Source organism: Gavialis gangeticus, unplaced genomic scaffold (genome assembly GCF_001723915.1).
Source record: "Gavialis gangeticus isolate Ggan-Ray unplaced genomic scaffold, GavGan_comp1, whole genome shotgun sequence".
NCBI lineage: Eukaryota > Metazoa > Chordata > Crocodylia > Gavialidae > Gavialis > Gavialis gangeticus.
Window position 1 is genome coordinate 126817786 of NW_017729022.1, and position 16348 is coordinate 126834133.

At 47.3% G+C, this 16348-nt stretch overlaps 1 protein-coding gene across 2 annotated transcripts in view; it reads left to right on the forward strand.

Moving 5' to 3' along the window:
• The window catches only part of DZANK1 (double zinc ribbon and ankyrin repeat domains 1), a 58478-nt gene that overhangs the window by 11997 nt on the left and 30133 nt on the right, over positions 1-16348 (forward strand). For both annotated transcript variants that reach the window (XM_019516140.1, XM_019516139.1), the window contains exons 5-8: positions 7444-7543; positions 8345-8469; positions 11214-11296; positions 12838-12955. In XM_019516140.1, coding sequence (XP_019371685.1) covers positions 7444-7543; positions 8345-8469; positions 11214-11296; positions 12838-12955 — 426 coding nt within the window. The remainder of the gene's footprint in view (positions 1-7443; positions 7544-8344; positions 8470-11213; positions 11297-12837; positions 12956-16348) is intronic.

Genomic DNA, 16348 nt, shown 5'->3' on the forward strand with positions numbered 1-16348 from the left:
GGTCTCTGCGTCCTCCTCCGGTTAGCTACTCCGAAGGCCGAGCCGTGTCCGTAATAATCTGCCGTGAGTTGTTCCGAGTCCGTTGGACGCAGAAGGGACCCTGGTGATCAGGCGGGGGCTCCTTTTATAGCCTGGGTGACATGCGGTGATGTGATTGTGTGAGGCACCTTTCAATAGGCCCATGGCACTGACTGGCTGACACTGGATCCTGCCTTGTAGAAAGTTCTAGCTGCTGTCTATCTTTCACACTCATGGCAGAAAGGCAACTGTAGTCTGCCTAGCAACCGTTTACATAACTTTGTATAACTTTTCTGATTGGCAAACATGGCCACTTAACAAACATAATGATCACAACAATACCTTGTGTAGGAGGGACCGTGTTGGGTGGAAGCGGGATGACCTGGTAGGGGAGCTGCAGATTCATGGTCATCTTGGGGACAGTGACTGCCAATCAATTGAATTCACCATAGGGTGTAGAGTGAGTAAGATAACTAGTAGGGTGGAAGTGCTTGACTTTAGGAAAGCTAACTTCAGTGTGCTCAAGAGTTTAGTCAATGATGCACTGCAGAATAGGAAGTCGTTCCTAAAGGAAGCAATCCTTTGGGCACAGAGGGAAACAATCACAGTGCAAGGGAAAGGGGGGGAAATGGGCAAAGAAACTTCCTTGTCTAAACAGAGAAATCCGGGGAAGCCTAAGGGCAAAAAAGGAGGCATATAAGCGGTGGAAGCAGGGGGAAACTACCAAGGAGGAGTATACCTACCTGGCCAACACTTGCAGGGAGGCAGTCAGAAAGGCCAAAGCAACTATGGAGCTGAGGCTGGCAACACAAATTAAAGATGACAAAAAGTCTTTTTTTAGGTATGTAGAGAGTAAAAGGAAGGCGCAGGGACCCCTACTGAACAAGCAGGAGCAATTAGTGACAGACAGAGGGACAAAGCTCAGCTCTTTAATGAGTTTTTTGCCTCAGTGTTCCTGAACAAGGGTCAAGATAAGTCTCTTAACAGGTTCTTAGATGGGCATCAGGGGGACACCAGCCTACCAACTGTCGATGCAGAGTCACTTGGATGGACTGGATGTGTTCAAGTTGGCAGGCCCGGATGAGCTGCATGTGAGAGTACTGAAGGAGTTGACCGGTGTCATAGCAGAACCACTGGCACGGCTGTTTGAGTGCTCATGGCACCCAGGTCAGGTCCCAGAGGACTGGAAAAGGGCCAGTGTGGTCCCTATTTTCAAGAAGGGGAGGAAGGAGGATCCAAGTAATTATAAGTCAGTCAGTCTCACCTTCATCCTTGGAAAAGTCTTTGAAAAATTATTCAGGATCATATTTGTGCAAGTCCAGCGTGAAAAATAATGCTGCAGGGCAACCAGCATGGATTCATATCAGGTAGATCATGCCTGACTAATCTGGTTTCAATTTATGACCAGGTCACAAAATGCTTAGATGCAGGAATAGAGGTGGATGTCGTTTTCTTGGACTTTAACAAGGTCTTTGATACTGTATCTCATCTCATTCTCATGAATAAATTAAGTGGCTGTGACTTAGATGTTTACATGGTCTGGTGGGTGGTAAATTGGCTTGGGGGTCACACCCAGAGAGTGGTAGTAGACGGGTCAGTATTGACCTGGAAGGATGTGGGTAGTGGGGTCCTGCAGGGCCTGGTCCTTGGACCTGTACACTTCAATATCTTCATCAGTGACTTGGATGTGGGTGTGAAGTGTACTCTGTCCAAGTTTGCAGATGGTACTAAATTGCAGGGTGAAGTGAACACTCCAGAGCGTAGGGGACGATTGCAGGCAGACTTGGACAGGTTGGAAAAGTGGGCAAAACACAATAAGATGCAGTTCAACAACGACAAATGCAGAGTGCTGCACCTAGGGCATAAAAATATGCAGGAGACTTAATGGCTGGGAAATGACCCTCTCAGCAGCACAGAAGTGGAAAGGGATCTCAGAGTCATAGTGGACTCCAAGATGAACATGAGTCATCAGTGTGACAAAATCATCAGAAAAGCTAACTGTATTTTGCCATGCATCAGCAGGTGCATGACAAATAGAACCAAGAAGGTGATACTTCCCCTTAATGCGGCATTGGTTAGACCGCAGTTGGAGTACTGTGTTCAGTTTTGGGCACCGTACTTTAAAAAGGATGTGGATAATCTCAAGAGGGTCCAAAGGAGGGCCACTTGTATGGTAAAGGGTTTGCAGGCCAGGCCCTATGAGGAGAGACTAAGGGACTGGACCTCCAAAGCCTCCGCAAGAGAAGGCTGAGAGGTGATCTTGTAGCTGCCTACAAATTCATTAGGGGGACGCAGCAAGGAATAGGGGATATTACTGTAGGAGTCTATTACAGAACTCCTAACCAGAAGGAAGAGCTCGACCATGAATTCTCTAGGGCACTGAGGCTGCATGCTCTCCGTGCATGGTTGTCATAGGTGATTTCAGCCACCCTGATATCTCATGGGAAGCACATTCAGCTAAATCTGACTGATCACGCAACTTCCTCACCTGTATTGATGAGCTGTACCTGACTCAAGAAGTCCATGGGTTGACAAGGGGTGCGGCGCTGCTAGATCTGGTTCTGGCCAAAGCGTGTGATCTAGTCAGAGACCTGAGGATTGAAGGGAAGCTTGGTGACAGTGATCATGAGTTGATCACTTTCTCTATCCATTGCAAAGCTGGCAAATCAGTCAGCAATGCTGAAATCCTCAACTTTAGGAAAGCTGACTTTCATAAGCTTAGATGGTTGGTTGTTGAGACCCTGAAAGATCATGATCTGCCAGGAAAGGGAGTCCAAGATGAGTGGTTGACCCTTAAGGACATGATCTTAAAAGCACAACTCTTCAGTCTAGGGAGAACGTCTGTGGGATTCTTCAGCCTGGAGAAGCGCAGGCTCAGGGGTGACTTGTTGGCAACCAGAAGTACATAAGCGGTGTGCATCAGGATTCAGATTCATAGAACACCTGTTCACCAGAGCACCCCAGGGGATGACAAGGTCCAACGGTCACAAACTCCTGCAAAACTGTTTTAGGGTGGACATAAGGAAAAACTTCTTTACTGTCCAAGCCCCCAAGGCCTGGAACAGACTTCCACCAGAATTGATGCAAGGATCTACCCTGGACACTTTCAAGAAACATTTGGACATTTATCTTGCTGGGATCCTTTGACAATAGCTGACTTCCTGCCCCTTGGTCCCTTCCAGCCCTAATGTCTATGAAATCTATTACTCCATTCCGGTCCACAGGAAAGGTTGTAAAAGGGCTGGGAGACCCCCTTGGCTCAATAGGGAACTCATGGACCTCCTGAATCTTAAGAGAAGCCTATAAGGGTTGGAAGATGGGAAATACCTCTAAGGAGGACTATGCATCACTGGCCCACACCTGTAGGGAGTGGACCAAAAAAGCCAAAGCTAAAACTGAGCTCAAACCGGCTGTGGGAATCAAAGACAATAAAAAGTCCTTCTTCAGATACATGAGAAGTCAAAAGAGAAATAAGGGCAACATTGGGCCCTTGCTGTACCATATGGGGCAGTTGACATCTGACACCCAGGAAGAAGCTAATCTTAATGATTACTTTGTGTTGGTTTTTCACCAGCCCAAGGGGATCATCCTGCCTGACAGAACACAGGATTATGAGGGCATGGGTGACTACATGCCTACAGGTGGTGAAGACCTTGTGAGGGAATACCTTGAGAGGCTAGACATCCATAAGCCAGTGGGCCTTGATGAAATGCACCCAAGAGTGCTAAAAGAATTGGCTGACATCATAGCGTGACCAATGGTTAGTATATCTGAGAACTTGTGATGCTTGGGAGAGGTTTCTGAAGACTGGAAGAGGGCCAATATGGTGCCTATCTTCAAGAAAGGAAGGAAGGAAGATCCAGGAAACTGTAGTCAGTTTGACCTAAATCCCTAGAAAGATCATGGCAAAAATGATTAAAGAATCCATCAACAATAGGCTAACAGAAGGCATCATCCTGAGAGACAGCCAACACGGCTTTGTTACAGGTAAGTTATGCCTGACCAACCTCATCTCCTTCTATGACCAGGTGACACATCACCTGGACAGGGGAGGAGAGGCTAATGTCATTTATTTGGATTTCAAAAAAGCCTTTAACTTGGTCTCCCATGATGTCCTCATGACAAAACTGGGGAATTGTGACTTCAACAACCTTACGGTCTGATGGCTGGGGAACTAGCTTCATGGTTGGACCTTGAGAGTGACAGTCGATGGAACCGAGTCAACATGGTGCATGGTGACCAGTAGCATCCCTCAGGGTTTGGTACTTGGGCCAGTACTCTAACATATTCATTAACAACCTGGACCTGCAGGCTCGGCAGTGCTAAACTCACTGGCACTATGACCGAAAGAGACTTGGGGGTCATGAAGCTGTTCGAGAAAATTATTCTGGCATGCATCCAGGAGGGGCCAGCAGGGAATGGCATGCTTGGGGCAACCAGCATGGGTTCATCAGTGGCAGGTCCTGTCAGACCAACCTGGTGGCCTTTTACGACCAGGTCACTAAATCATTGGATGCAGGGGTGGCAGTGGATATAGTTTTCCTAGACTTCAGGAAGGCTTTTGATACTGTCTCTCACCCCATTCTCATTAGGAAGCTGGGGGACTGTGGCGTAGACACCCATACAGTCCAATGGGTCGCCAACTGGTTAGAGAGTCGCACCCAGAGGGTGGTAGTGGATGGGTCCTTCTCGACCTGGAAGGACGTGGGAAGTGGGGTCCCACAGGGCTCGGTCCTTGGGCCCGCCCTGTTCAACATCTTCATCAGTGATTTGGATGAGGGGGTGCAAAGCACCCTGTTCAAGTTTGCTGATGACACTAAGATGTGGGGGGATGTGGGCACAATAGAGGGGAGCAACAGGCTACAGTTGGACCTAGATAGGTTACAAGGATGGGCGGAGGAGAACAGGATGGGGTTTAACACAGACAAGTGTAAGGTGATGCACCTGGGGAGGAACAATCGGCACCATACATACAGGCTGGGGAACTCCCCTCTTGTCAGCACGGAGGTGGAAAAGGATCTGGGAGTCATTATTGACTCCAAGATGAACATGAGTCGGCAATGTGGGGAGGCGGCTAGGAAGGCCAACTGCACCTTGTCGTGCATCCACAGATGCATCTCGAGCAGGTCCAAGGAGGTGATCCTCCCCCTCTATGCGGCACTGGTCAGGCCGCAGCTGGAGTACTGCGTCCAGTTCTGGGCGCCGCACTTTAAGAGGGATGTGGACAGCATGGAGAGGGTCCAGAGGAGGGCCACTCGTATGATCAAGGGACAGCAGGGTAGGTCCTATGAGGAAAGGTTGCGGGACCTGAACCTGTTCAGCCTTCAAAAGAGAAGGCTGAGGGGGGATCTTGTGGCCTGTTATAAACTGGTTAGGGGGGATCAGCAGGCGCTGGGGGAGTCCCTGTTCCCCCGAGCGCTGCAAGGAGTGACCAGGAACAATGGTCACAAGCTGGCGGAGGGAAGGTTTAAGTTGGACATCAGGAGGCGCTACTTCACGGTCAGGGCGGCTAGGGTCTGGAACCAGCTTCCATGTGAGGTGGTGCAGGCTCCCACCCTGGGGGTTTTTAAGAGGAGGTTGGATGACCACCTTACTGGGGTCATTTGACCCCAGTGCTCTTCCTGCCAAGGCAGGGGGTCGGACTAGATGATCTGCTCAGGTGCCTTCCGACCCTAGAAACTATGAAACTATGAAACTATGATTGATCACCAGATGAATATGAGCTACCAATGCAATGCTGCAGCCGGCAAAGCAAATAAAACCCTGACTTGCATCTACTGATGCACCTCAAGCAAGACCCAAGATGTCATCCTCCGGCTTTATTCAGCCTTGGCGAGGCCACAGCTGGGGTACTGCATCCAGTTCTGGGCTCCACACTTTAGGAAGGATATAGAGAAGCTTGAGAGAGTCCAGAGGAGAGCCACACGCATGATCAAGTCAAAAGAGCAGGCCTTATGAGGAGGCGCTGAGGCATGGGACTCTTCAACTTGAAAAAGCGTAAGCTCAGGGGGGATTTGGTGGCAGCCTATAAGTTTATCAGGGGTGTGCATCAGGATCTGGGAGAACGTCTGTTCACCAGGGCACCCCAAGAAAAGACAAGGTCCAACAATCACAAACTGCTGGAAGACCATTTTAGACTGGACATAAGGAAAAACTTTACTATCCGAGTCTCCAGAGTCTGGAATAGACTTCCCCCAAAAGTGACACAAGCACCTACTCTGGACACATTCAAGAAGCGTTTGGATGATTATCTTGCTGGGGTCATCTGATCTACCAACCAATAAGAATCAGTATTTCTATGAGAAAGTAAATTAAAGGTACAAATGCAAAAGATGATTAAAATAAAGTATTTAAATCAGTTTCCTTGTTAATTTAAATAATGATTCAAACCAGTATTTTAAATTACTTAGATTTAACTTCAACCTGCCTCCACCCCAGGGGACGGGGTCAGACCTGATGATCTGTTTAGGTCTCTTCCAACCCTAAGCACTATAATACTATGCACCCATCCTGATCACTTGTTTGTTTAAGAGCTGCTGACTTTATACTGGTCGTATATAGTAAATTCTAACATTTGCCATTCTTTCTGTTTAGAGGCTATTTTATTTAATTGAAATGTCTGTACCAGAGGCTTTGTTTTGGAAATAACATGTTGACGTATCACATGAACGTTTCCTCTGCAGTGGTTCTAATTTAGTTAGAAAAATAAACCTTTAGAAGATGTGAAGTCCAGAAAGGGCCAAATCATATTCTTGCTCAGAGCTTGGCTGTATACTACTGCTCTTTGGAAGACAATGGAGAAGAGCATGCACAGGAAACCTTATTGCACTTTTACACTATCACCATGTTCAGCCGGAGCGGGCAGAAGCAGCTCTCAAAATTCTCCTGGACACTGGGGAAAACAACTGTGTCAGGCAAAGGATAGGGAATGAGGGAGACCTGCCTCAGCATGGAGGGGAAGGAATTGGGGATCCTTACCTGCTTTGGGGACTTTTTAAGTCCCAGAAGTTCCAGCAGCACAGTCCAGTCCAAAACAGGAGTGCAGCCATGCCACTGCACTCACTTTGGTTCTGCCCCTGGATGGGAGGGTGAAAGGTTTTCTAGACATTCATGGCAGAGATGGAAATAAAAAGGATAGGGGAGCTGCTGTTTTCACCCTGGCAGGGCCTGAAAAATCAACTGAAGAAATGTGCAGGGCCTGGAAGATGAGGCTGAGAAGGAAGACAAGGACTTGAAAAAGGAAGGGATGGGGGAGCGGGATGATTGTTTTAGAACCTGATTATGGATGGCCTGGAGGGGAATTATATTGGTGCTGGGGATGATGATAACTAGCAAGAGATGGCTGGATCATGGCCAAGAGTGAGAATTTACTGTTATAAGGAATATGCATGTGAGAGGTCAGGCAGATATTCACTATATTTGCAGGAGCTAGAAGATGGACTGCCTATCACAAAATCAAAAAAGAATGGCCTGAATGTAGAAAGCAGCAAGTCCAGCTGGAATGGTACAGCCCAGGAGTTTCAAGGTATACTATGGCTACATTAAAGCCAGAGCTAACTTTAGCCCCTGTCAAACAAAGCTGGTAGGAACATTTTCTTTGGAGGAAATGTAGGTAATCTCACAGACTTCTCACAGGGCTGAGCATTCTCTGAGAGTTCCATATTGAATCTCCCAGCATTTTAAATAGAAAATGAAATTAACTTCCGTGAAGATTACATTGAGATTTATAACATTTCTGTAGGGACTCAGTCTTATGCTTCTTGAAGGGCCAAGTTTCCCCTGAGGCCCATTCCTCCTTTCCTTTTGAATCAAAACTTCCATTTCAATTAATGAAATGCTCCGGTGACTTAGAAACATCTCTGCCGTTGACATAGCCTGAGTAAGGAGTGCAGTATTAAACCACAGGACATTAATGAAAACTTAATTCAGATGTTATTAATGTTGTAAATAAATGGATTTATTAGTTGAGCATGCTGCAGAGCACAGGATCTTTTTAGTGTTTGCTCACTAAAGTACTTCTGGGAACAAGTTTTAGAGGGAAAGAAAATATTACATTGAGAAAGATGCAAACAGTACAAAATACAATTTATTCCTTCTCTTCCCCTTTCCTCTGTAAACCCACACATTTTGTGGGGTTAGGAAAATGTGGTTAATTAATTTTCTGGAAAAATGCCCAGCAAATAACTGTTTCCAAAATGTCTAGAATTATCCTCAGACACTGGAACTCAGAGCGCTGAAAACATTCAACTTAGTATTAGCCAAACAGCATATTTTTCTGAAGTGCATGATAAAGGAGGAATTGGATGAAATGTGGGTGTAATTTTAGATGTGGAGGTAGAGAGAAGAACTGTCCGCAAGTCTCCAAAAGGGCCCAGATTCTTGAACAGTCGGTTGGAAACAGCAAATTATAGAGAGGAGTCAGTTTCAGCACCACCAACACAGCAGTCTCAGGTAAGTGAAGCAAATATGCTATGGGCTGTACTGGGAGTCTACTCTCCAGACAGTATAAGTAGGGTGACCATATGTCCCGGTTTGGCCGGGACAGTCCCAGATTTCATAGGCTGGTCTCAGTTGGTGAAAATTAAAACAAAAGTCCCTGAATTGCAGGGGCGTGGGGCGTAGTCCATCAGGGAGGTTGAGTGGCATGGTGCACCTGGCAGGTGGGCAGGCAGGCAGGCACCTTCTGCCTGCAGCAACACCACTGACTTGGGGGTGGGAGGCAGGGCAGTGTACCAGATTTTCCACTGTCCTATATGGTCACCCTAAATATAAAGACAGAGCTCCAGAAAGAAACTGTGGCTCAGTGACAGCTTTCTGGTATAAGAGTGACATTTTTATGGTTTATCTTAAACTACTTTCAAAGCAAAATTACCTATAACAAGAAGGAACTTTTACTCCTCAGTATGAGTGCATTGTCCTGGTATAATTATATCAATATAATTACACCTGTATAGTCCTGTTTGTAAATTTCCCATGGAGACAGGCTTCATGAATCATGGTTCCTCCCAGCTCATTTTGCAACTAATTGGAGGCAGGGAGAATATACTGAGTTGGCCCATTTGCCAGAAGTGCCGTGGCTATCAGCTGGTGGATAGAGTGTGGAGGCTGGGGGCTGTTTTACTACCTTTCCATCCCAAACACTTTCTTACAGAGAATAATATTAGACATGCAGCCCTTCTTCTCACCCCAGGTCTGGATTTATGATAAGAAAACCCTCCTAGGCTACATATGGAGTCTTTAGACCCCTTTAGAATATATCTACACCATAATGGTATTCTGTACCAACTGGGCCAGTCCCAAGGACCTGCTCTCATTCACTCTCCCATGCATGTTTCAAACGCACAAGTACAGTGGTGAGGATGTTTTAGGGTGTCCCTCTATACGTTCTTTTGAGACTGATTTCTACATGTCTGAGAGTGCCTGGTAGGGACAACTCCAGAGCACAAACACCAGCAAATTTCCAGGTTAGGAGCATACAGACAAGCATGTCAGGACAGAATGTGCTCAAGAACATCCTGCTGGCCTCTGTCACTGCAGCATATTAAACATGTGCTTCCTACCTTGCCCAGTCATGAATCAGAACTGAGCCCTACAAAATGGAGAACATTGGAAACTTTTGTAGACATCCTCCTTTCTTCTTTCATCTAATTCACCTCTCTTCCTGTACTATGCTGTACTTGTATAAAGAGGCTAGTAGTTGCAGGCCTGCAATATAATTCTTAGGGTATATCATAGAGAGCACTTAACTGGGATGTGTTGCCCTCCTGCTGCACACACTCCCTCTTGAACCAGAAGTCAAGTAACTGGCTTAAATCAGGACTGGGCATGTGCCAATAAGCTCTGTCTCTCAGGCAGTTCCCTAGTGCCATGCTGGGTGGTATAGCCATGCCCTGAAAATGCTTTTGTAGAATACAGCCACTATTAAAGACTGGTCAGGCAGAAGAAATTATTAGTGCATGGACTCACTGCTTTGCTTTCCAACACATTCCTGAAGTGGTAGTTCTTATTGTTTGTTACATGCAGATGGAAGTTTCTAACACTTTAGGATTCAATCCTGCTCTCATTGAAGTAAAGAGCAGCACCGTCCTTTACTTTATAGGAAGCAGATCTGGGTCCTCTTGTGGGTCAGCAGATGAGATTCTACGCTGTTAACAGGCAGGCCTGGCCTAAAGCCTCTGCGTTCCAGTGATGTTCATCATGGCATTTGTATCAGCTTTGGACTGGAATGGTAGATGCTCTACCATAATGGGATGCCAAAGACATGCAACTTTTTAACACGATATTTGCATACATTTACAGTGCAGAAGGAAGAAAACTATAATAATAGTATGGGTTTAACATGCTGCTATCCACAAGAGGGAGGCAAGGGACATTGGAATGAGCACCTGACTTGAAGTTAACTACTTCTGAGTGGTAATGTTAGTTCCTCTACCAAATGTACCTGTGGCACTGTGAAAATCACAGAAACCTGAGCAGCTGGAGTGTTCGCATACAGTACAGGGGGAATCTCTGGGTATCATGAAGCTCTTGTTGACAGCTTTCTGCTATCACCTTCCTGGTCCCTCCAGGAGAAAATAGCATGGGTAGCAAGATTGGCTGCAATCACTGGTGGCATAACAGCCAGCAGTAACCATTACAAAGTGAAACAATTAAGAACAGACTTTGGACTGTTTTGAATTGTGCTGGGCTGGTCTCCAGCAGCTCCAGTTATTGTGGAGAGAAATTTACTTTTAGGGCATAGGCAAATGTAACAGTTGAATTTATATGAAATGATACAGATGTAGCTGTTGTGGCCCTGTCACTTCTCAAGTGTAGCAAAACCACTGCAGTTTTAACAGTTCATTAACTAAAGTTAAAGTGATATAGTTAAGTTGAATTGCTGCAGGAGCATGTAGATGTAGCAGTTACCTTAGAACTGATGCACGTTCCTGAGCGGCAGCTCCTCTACCCCTGCTAAAGCAGTTAAAAGATACATTTACCTACAACCCCCCTCCTCCCAGCTGCACCGAACACAGCTCTAAACTCATAACCTTGGGCTCCCCAAGCCATGACCCAGGGCTCTGGGCCACACAACCAAGAGTACACAAGTGTTTTACCCAATAGGTAACATTGGACAACCATGATGAACTGTTTATAACCAAATTGATATTTTGTATTGCACAGTTCACTGCCCTAAAGAACCACTTTTATTTCAGCTCACTAGTTCTGCAGTGACTAGCAGGAAGAGTTTAACAAGCACCCAGACAATGAGAATCCAGAGGGAAACAGACTTCCTCAAGTAAGGGGTTTCTTTTTTTACTTATTTTGGGTTAGGCAGTAACAAACAATTGCTTTATCCATTGCAATGATAATACTGTTAAATTAACCAAAATGTGGACATTGATTCACAAAAAGAGATTGTTGTCATGGATTTGTTTTTTAAATACTGCTTTATTTTACTGACTTGCATGTTTACAGCCTACTATCAAGCAGAAGCAATCTTATCAACTCCAATAAAAACTCCTTGCACCCCTGAGATCAGGAGAAAATTTGTTTGCCAATTAACAATGTGCAGCCCTTGCATTTGGTGAGCCCTTAATCACTGATCAGTATTGCCAACCCCACCGAGCCAAAAATCATGAGATGATGAACTCTTAAAAAATCAAGAGGTTGGCATGTAAATTATGACATGCTATTTTTTGAAGTGTGTGTGGGGGGGATTATTTGTGAAGGTGTGGGGGACTGTGGGTGTGTGTGGAGTGGGGGGTTGAAACCCAGGGAGAGGGGTCCCTGCACAACTTGGCAGGATGCAGGGTACTGTGGGTAAGGAATGAAAGGCAGCAGCAGGGCTGCAGGGGCTGTGGTTTGGGAGTGAGGAACAGACACACAGACAGCATCCAGCTGGTAAGTGAAGGGGAAGGGGTGGGAAGAGAGGGAAGGGGCGAGGGGGGCAGATCGAGGCCCCCACAGTGAGGGAGGGAGTGGGGCAGGAGCAAGGGCTGGGCTGAATGGGGTCCTGGGGCCAGGGCAGGTCATCCAGAGGTGCAGGGGAGGGGGGTGCAGCTCTCCTCAGCACATGCCCCCTGAGCCTACCCTGGGGGTGCATGCAGTTGCAGGCAGCTGGCTCCCCACACCTCTGGATGAGCCACCTGCAGAGCACAGAGAGCCCCAGAGCCCCATTCACCCCAGCTTCTGCCCCGCCCCTGCCCCTGGGAGCCGCCCTCTGGCTACACAGTGTGTCCCCTGTCCACACAGCAGGTGGCAGGCACACCTGGCACTGCGCAGCTCCCAGGGCAACGCAGCAGGGCACAGAGCCCTAGCCCACAGCGTGGGCAGCCTGCCTCTGCCCCGCACATATATCTGGGGGCTACATGCCCTCCCCAGGGGTGTGCGCTACAGCAGGGAGCCACACTCTTCCCCCCCCCCACCATGCTGTGGATGAGCTGCCTGCCACACAACCCGACCCAGCCCCAGGGCCCCATTCACCTCTGCCCCACTCCGCCACTGTGGGGGCCTCAATCTGCCTCCTCTCAACCCTTCCCTTTCCCCCCAACCCCTTCTCCTCCACAGACTTACCAGCTAGGTACGCTCTACATGTGCCGGAAGGAAAATCCTGAGATTGTGAGTTAGGGTTAATTTGATTTGGAAATCAGAAGTCTCACAACTTTTGTGAGAGTTGGCATTACTACTGATTCATGAGTAAGTCCTCATCCCTGCATGTTAGGGTTACATGATCTAGGCCTTTGACCTCCCTTTTCCAGTGGGTGGTTGGTTTCAGACTGGTCCAGAGTATGCAGCAGCACAAATTGAAAACACGTTAAGCCAGTTTGTTATTTTTAGGTGTGCACATTGCTTAGCTCCTCGGCCATCTGATCCTTTTGCTCACTTCTGTCAAGAATGTGGTTCACCTGTCCCACCTGTGCCAGGGCATCGCCTCCCACCCCCTGAAGGAGCTCAGGTTAGTAAAAACAGTTGTGACCACCAACTCCATTTTTTTACAGAAACAGCCTTCCTCAGCAAATCAGATAACTGAAGGAGAGGTTTGCTCTTTCTTCCAGTTACAAATTCTTACTCTTTGCAATTCTTCAGATTCTTAATTGAGCTGTAGGTTGGCTATTATGAACTTTCTAACTCTGAGGATGTTTAAGTACTGAGACAGAGTCCCTACAGATGTTGTGGAGTCTCCATCACTGAGTTGTTAAGTACATCTGAGACAAGTGTTTGTCTAAGATAGTTCAATCAGGGGTGATCCTGACTTAAGCAGAGTTGGACTTGGATAAACTTAAGGTCCTTTCCAGCCCTATCTGTTTTTTGCTCTCTGCCTTCCCCTAATATACTACTGGGTGCAGGGCTGCCTGGCTTACCTGAATGTCGAAGGACTTGGGGACCCAATAAAGCGAGACCTCTTCCACCAGTGCCTCAACTAAAAACTGGTGAATTCCAGTCAACAACAATTGGAGAAAGTTGGCAGTGTTTGGAGTGCCTTGAAGTCCACCATCATCAGCGCCTATGAAGAGATACTTGGATTCTCTACAAGGAAACATCAAGACTGGTTTGATGAGAAACACTGGGTTGCTCAACCAAGAGTTGATTGGCCACAAATGCAAGGCATTTTTTGCTTGGCAGAACAACATCAACTCCAAGCAAAAGAAACTGAATCACAAACAAGCCAAGACAGAGGTCCAAAGGAGGACCCATAATATGAAGAACAGATGGTGGGGAGACAAGGCTAAGGAGATTCAACATCTCTCTGACATCCACGATATGTGAGTTTTTTTCGATACCACCAAAGCCATGTATGGTCCAAGCACTTAGGGACCAACACCCTTGAGTTCTAAGGATACAGTAGACCTGATAAAGGAAAGGGGGGCTGTTAGTGCCTTCTGGAAGGAGCATTTTGAAGACCTTCTCAATCAAAACCCGATGTTGACAAACCTCCATCCCACAATACTCAGTTAGAGACTATCTCCAAATCCCTCCAACCCTTGAAGAGGTGAGGAAAGCCATCAAGCAGATGAAGAACAAAAAGGCATCTGGATCTAATGGAATCCCTCATGAAATTTTTGAGCACAGGGGAGAAGAGCTCACACCACAACTCCATGCCCTCATCTTAAGGTCTTGGAATGATGAGGAAATTCCAGATAACCTCAGGGATGCCATGATTGTGACAATCTTCAAGAAAGAAGACAAGTCCAACCATTGAAATTGCAGAGGGATCACCTTGCTGTCCACTACAGGAAAGATCATTGCGAGAACCCTTCTAAACTGTCTTCTTGCACTTGCTGAAGAGCTCCTCCTGGAATCTCAGCATGGGTGTAGGGCAGGGATGGGCAAAGTCAGACCCATGGGCTGGATCTGGTTGGCAGTGGACTCCATTTCCCAGCTGCCCCTGAGCATGGCTGGGGCTGGTCTCCATGGAGACCCCAGCTGGACCTGTGCTGTGAAAGCTCAAGGCTGGGGTTTCCATGGAGACCAGCCCCAGCCACACTGGCAAGGCAGAGCAGGGCAGGGGGCTGCTCCAGAGCAGCTGGGATCTTGTGATGGGGGCAGCTTGCTCCAGAGCCAGGGCAGAGCCGTGATCTATAGCCTATATGCTCTGGGCAGAGGTGCGCAGGCAGGGGATTGCGACTCTGCCCCTCCTCCTTGCAGTGCTGACAGCCTGGTCTGGAGTAGAGGCAGAGCTACAGTCCCCTGCCTGGAGCATGCAGGCTATGGATTGCTCTGGAGCAAGCTGCAAGATCCCAGCAGCTCCAGAGCAGCCCCCTGCCCTGCTTTGCCATGCACCCTGCCAGTACGGCTGGGGCTGGTCTCCATGGCAACCCCAGCCTTGAGCTTTCAGAACATAGCTGGGCTGGGGTCTCCATGGAGGCTGGCCCCAGCCATGTGGGCAAGGGCTGCTGGGAAATGGAGTCTGACTGCTGGCTGGATCAGCCATTTGGCACACCCCTGGTCTAGGTCATCAAGAGGTACAACTGACGTGATCTTCACAGCTTGCCAGCTGCAGGAAAAATGCTGAGAACAACATAAACCTCTCTACGTGGCCTTTTTTGATCTCACAGAAGTCTTCACTGCCCTCAGCCAAGAAGTGCTGTAGAGGATCCTTCTGAAGTACGGATGCCCACTGAAATTCATCACCATTTTTTGCCTGCTCCACAACGGTATGTGAACAGTGGTTCTCAATAATGGATCTATCACAGATCCCTTTAAGGTAAAGATAGGAGTTAAGCAGGGCTGCATCATTGCTCCGGCACTCTTTTTGATATTCCTTATTGCAATGCTACATCTGACCACTAACAAACTTCCAGTTAGAGTGGAGATAAACTACCGAATGAATGGTAAACTGTTTACTCTCAGCTGACTCCGAGCCAAAACCAGGACTACCACAACCTCAGTCAAACTCCAGTACACTGATGATGCTGTAGTTTGTGCTCACTTGGAAACAGACCTTCAGGCAATTGTCTACGTGTTTACCAAGGCATACGAGAAAGTAGGACTGACTCTTAACATTCAGGAGACTAAGGTCCTCCATCAGTAAGCTCTTACTGAGCAGTCCCCAGCTCTAATAATTCAGATTCATGGTGAAACTCTGGAAAACACTGAATATTTCCTGTACCTCAGAAGCCATCTCTTGCAGAAGGCTAACATCACCTCAAATATGCAAGTGCAGCCTTCAGATGCTTGAGGAAACAAGCGTTCAAAGATCACGACTTCAGATCTGAAACCAAGCTTATGGTTTATCAAGCAGTTGTGATCCCAACCTTACTGTATGGAGCTGAGACATGGACAATGCACAAGAAACCATGAGCGCTGCCTGTGGAAGATCCTTCAAATCCAGTGGGAAGATAGATGTACCAACATTAGTGTCCTCTCACAGACAAACACCACAAGCATCAAGGCAGTGATCATCCAACATCAACTTTGCTGGCCAGCCATATCATCTGGATGTCCAACTCCAGACTCCTGAAGCAAGTTTTATTCTCCCAGGACAGTCAAGGCATATGTTCAAGAGGAGGGCAGAGAAACTGTTTCAAGGATGTCCTCAAGGCCAACCTGAAAAAATGCAATATCGACATCAACTCATGGGAGACTATCACCCAGGACCTCCCCAAATGGAGGAAGGGTTTGCTGCAAGTATCTCAGTACTTTGAAACCTTACAATGACAACAGGAGATGGAAAAATGGGAGCAGCAAAAACTGTGTATCATGGATCAAATCAAGAATCCAGAGTCACCCACCCTAGATCTTGTCTTCCATTTTTAGACCCCCAGATAAGACAATCATCAAAGACAATCATTCTTGACTGCAAGGGATTGCCAAAGACATTACTGGGCGCAGGGATGCATGACATCCA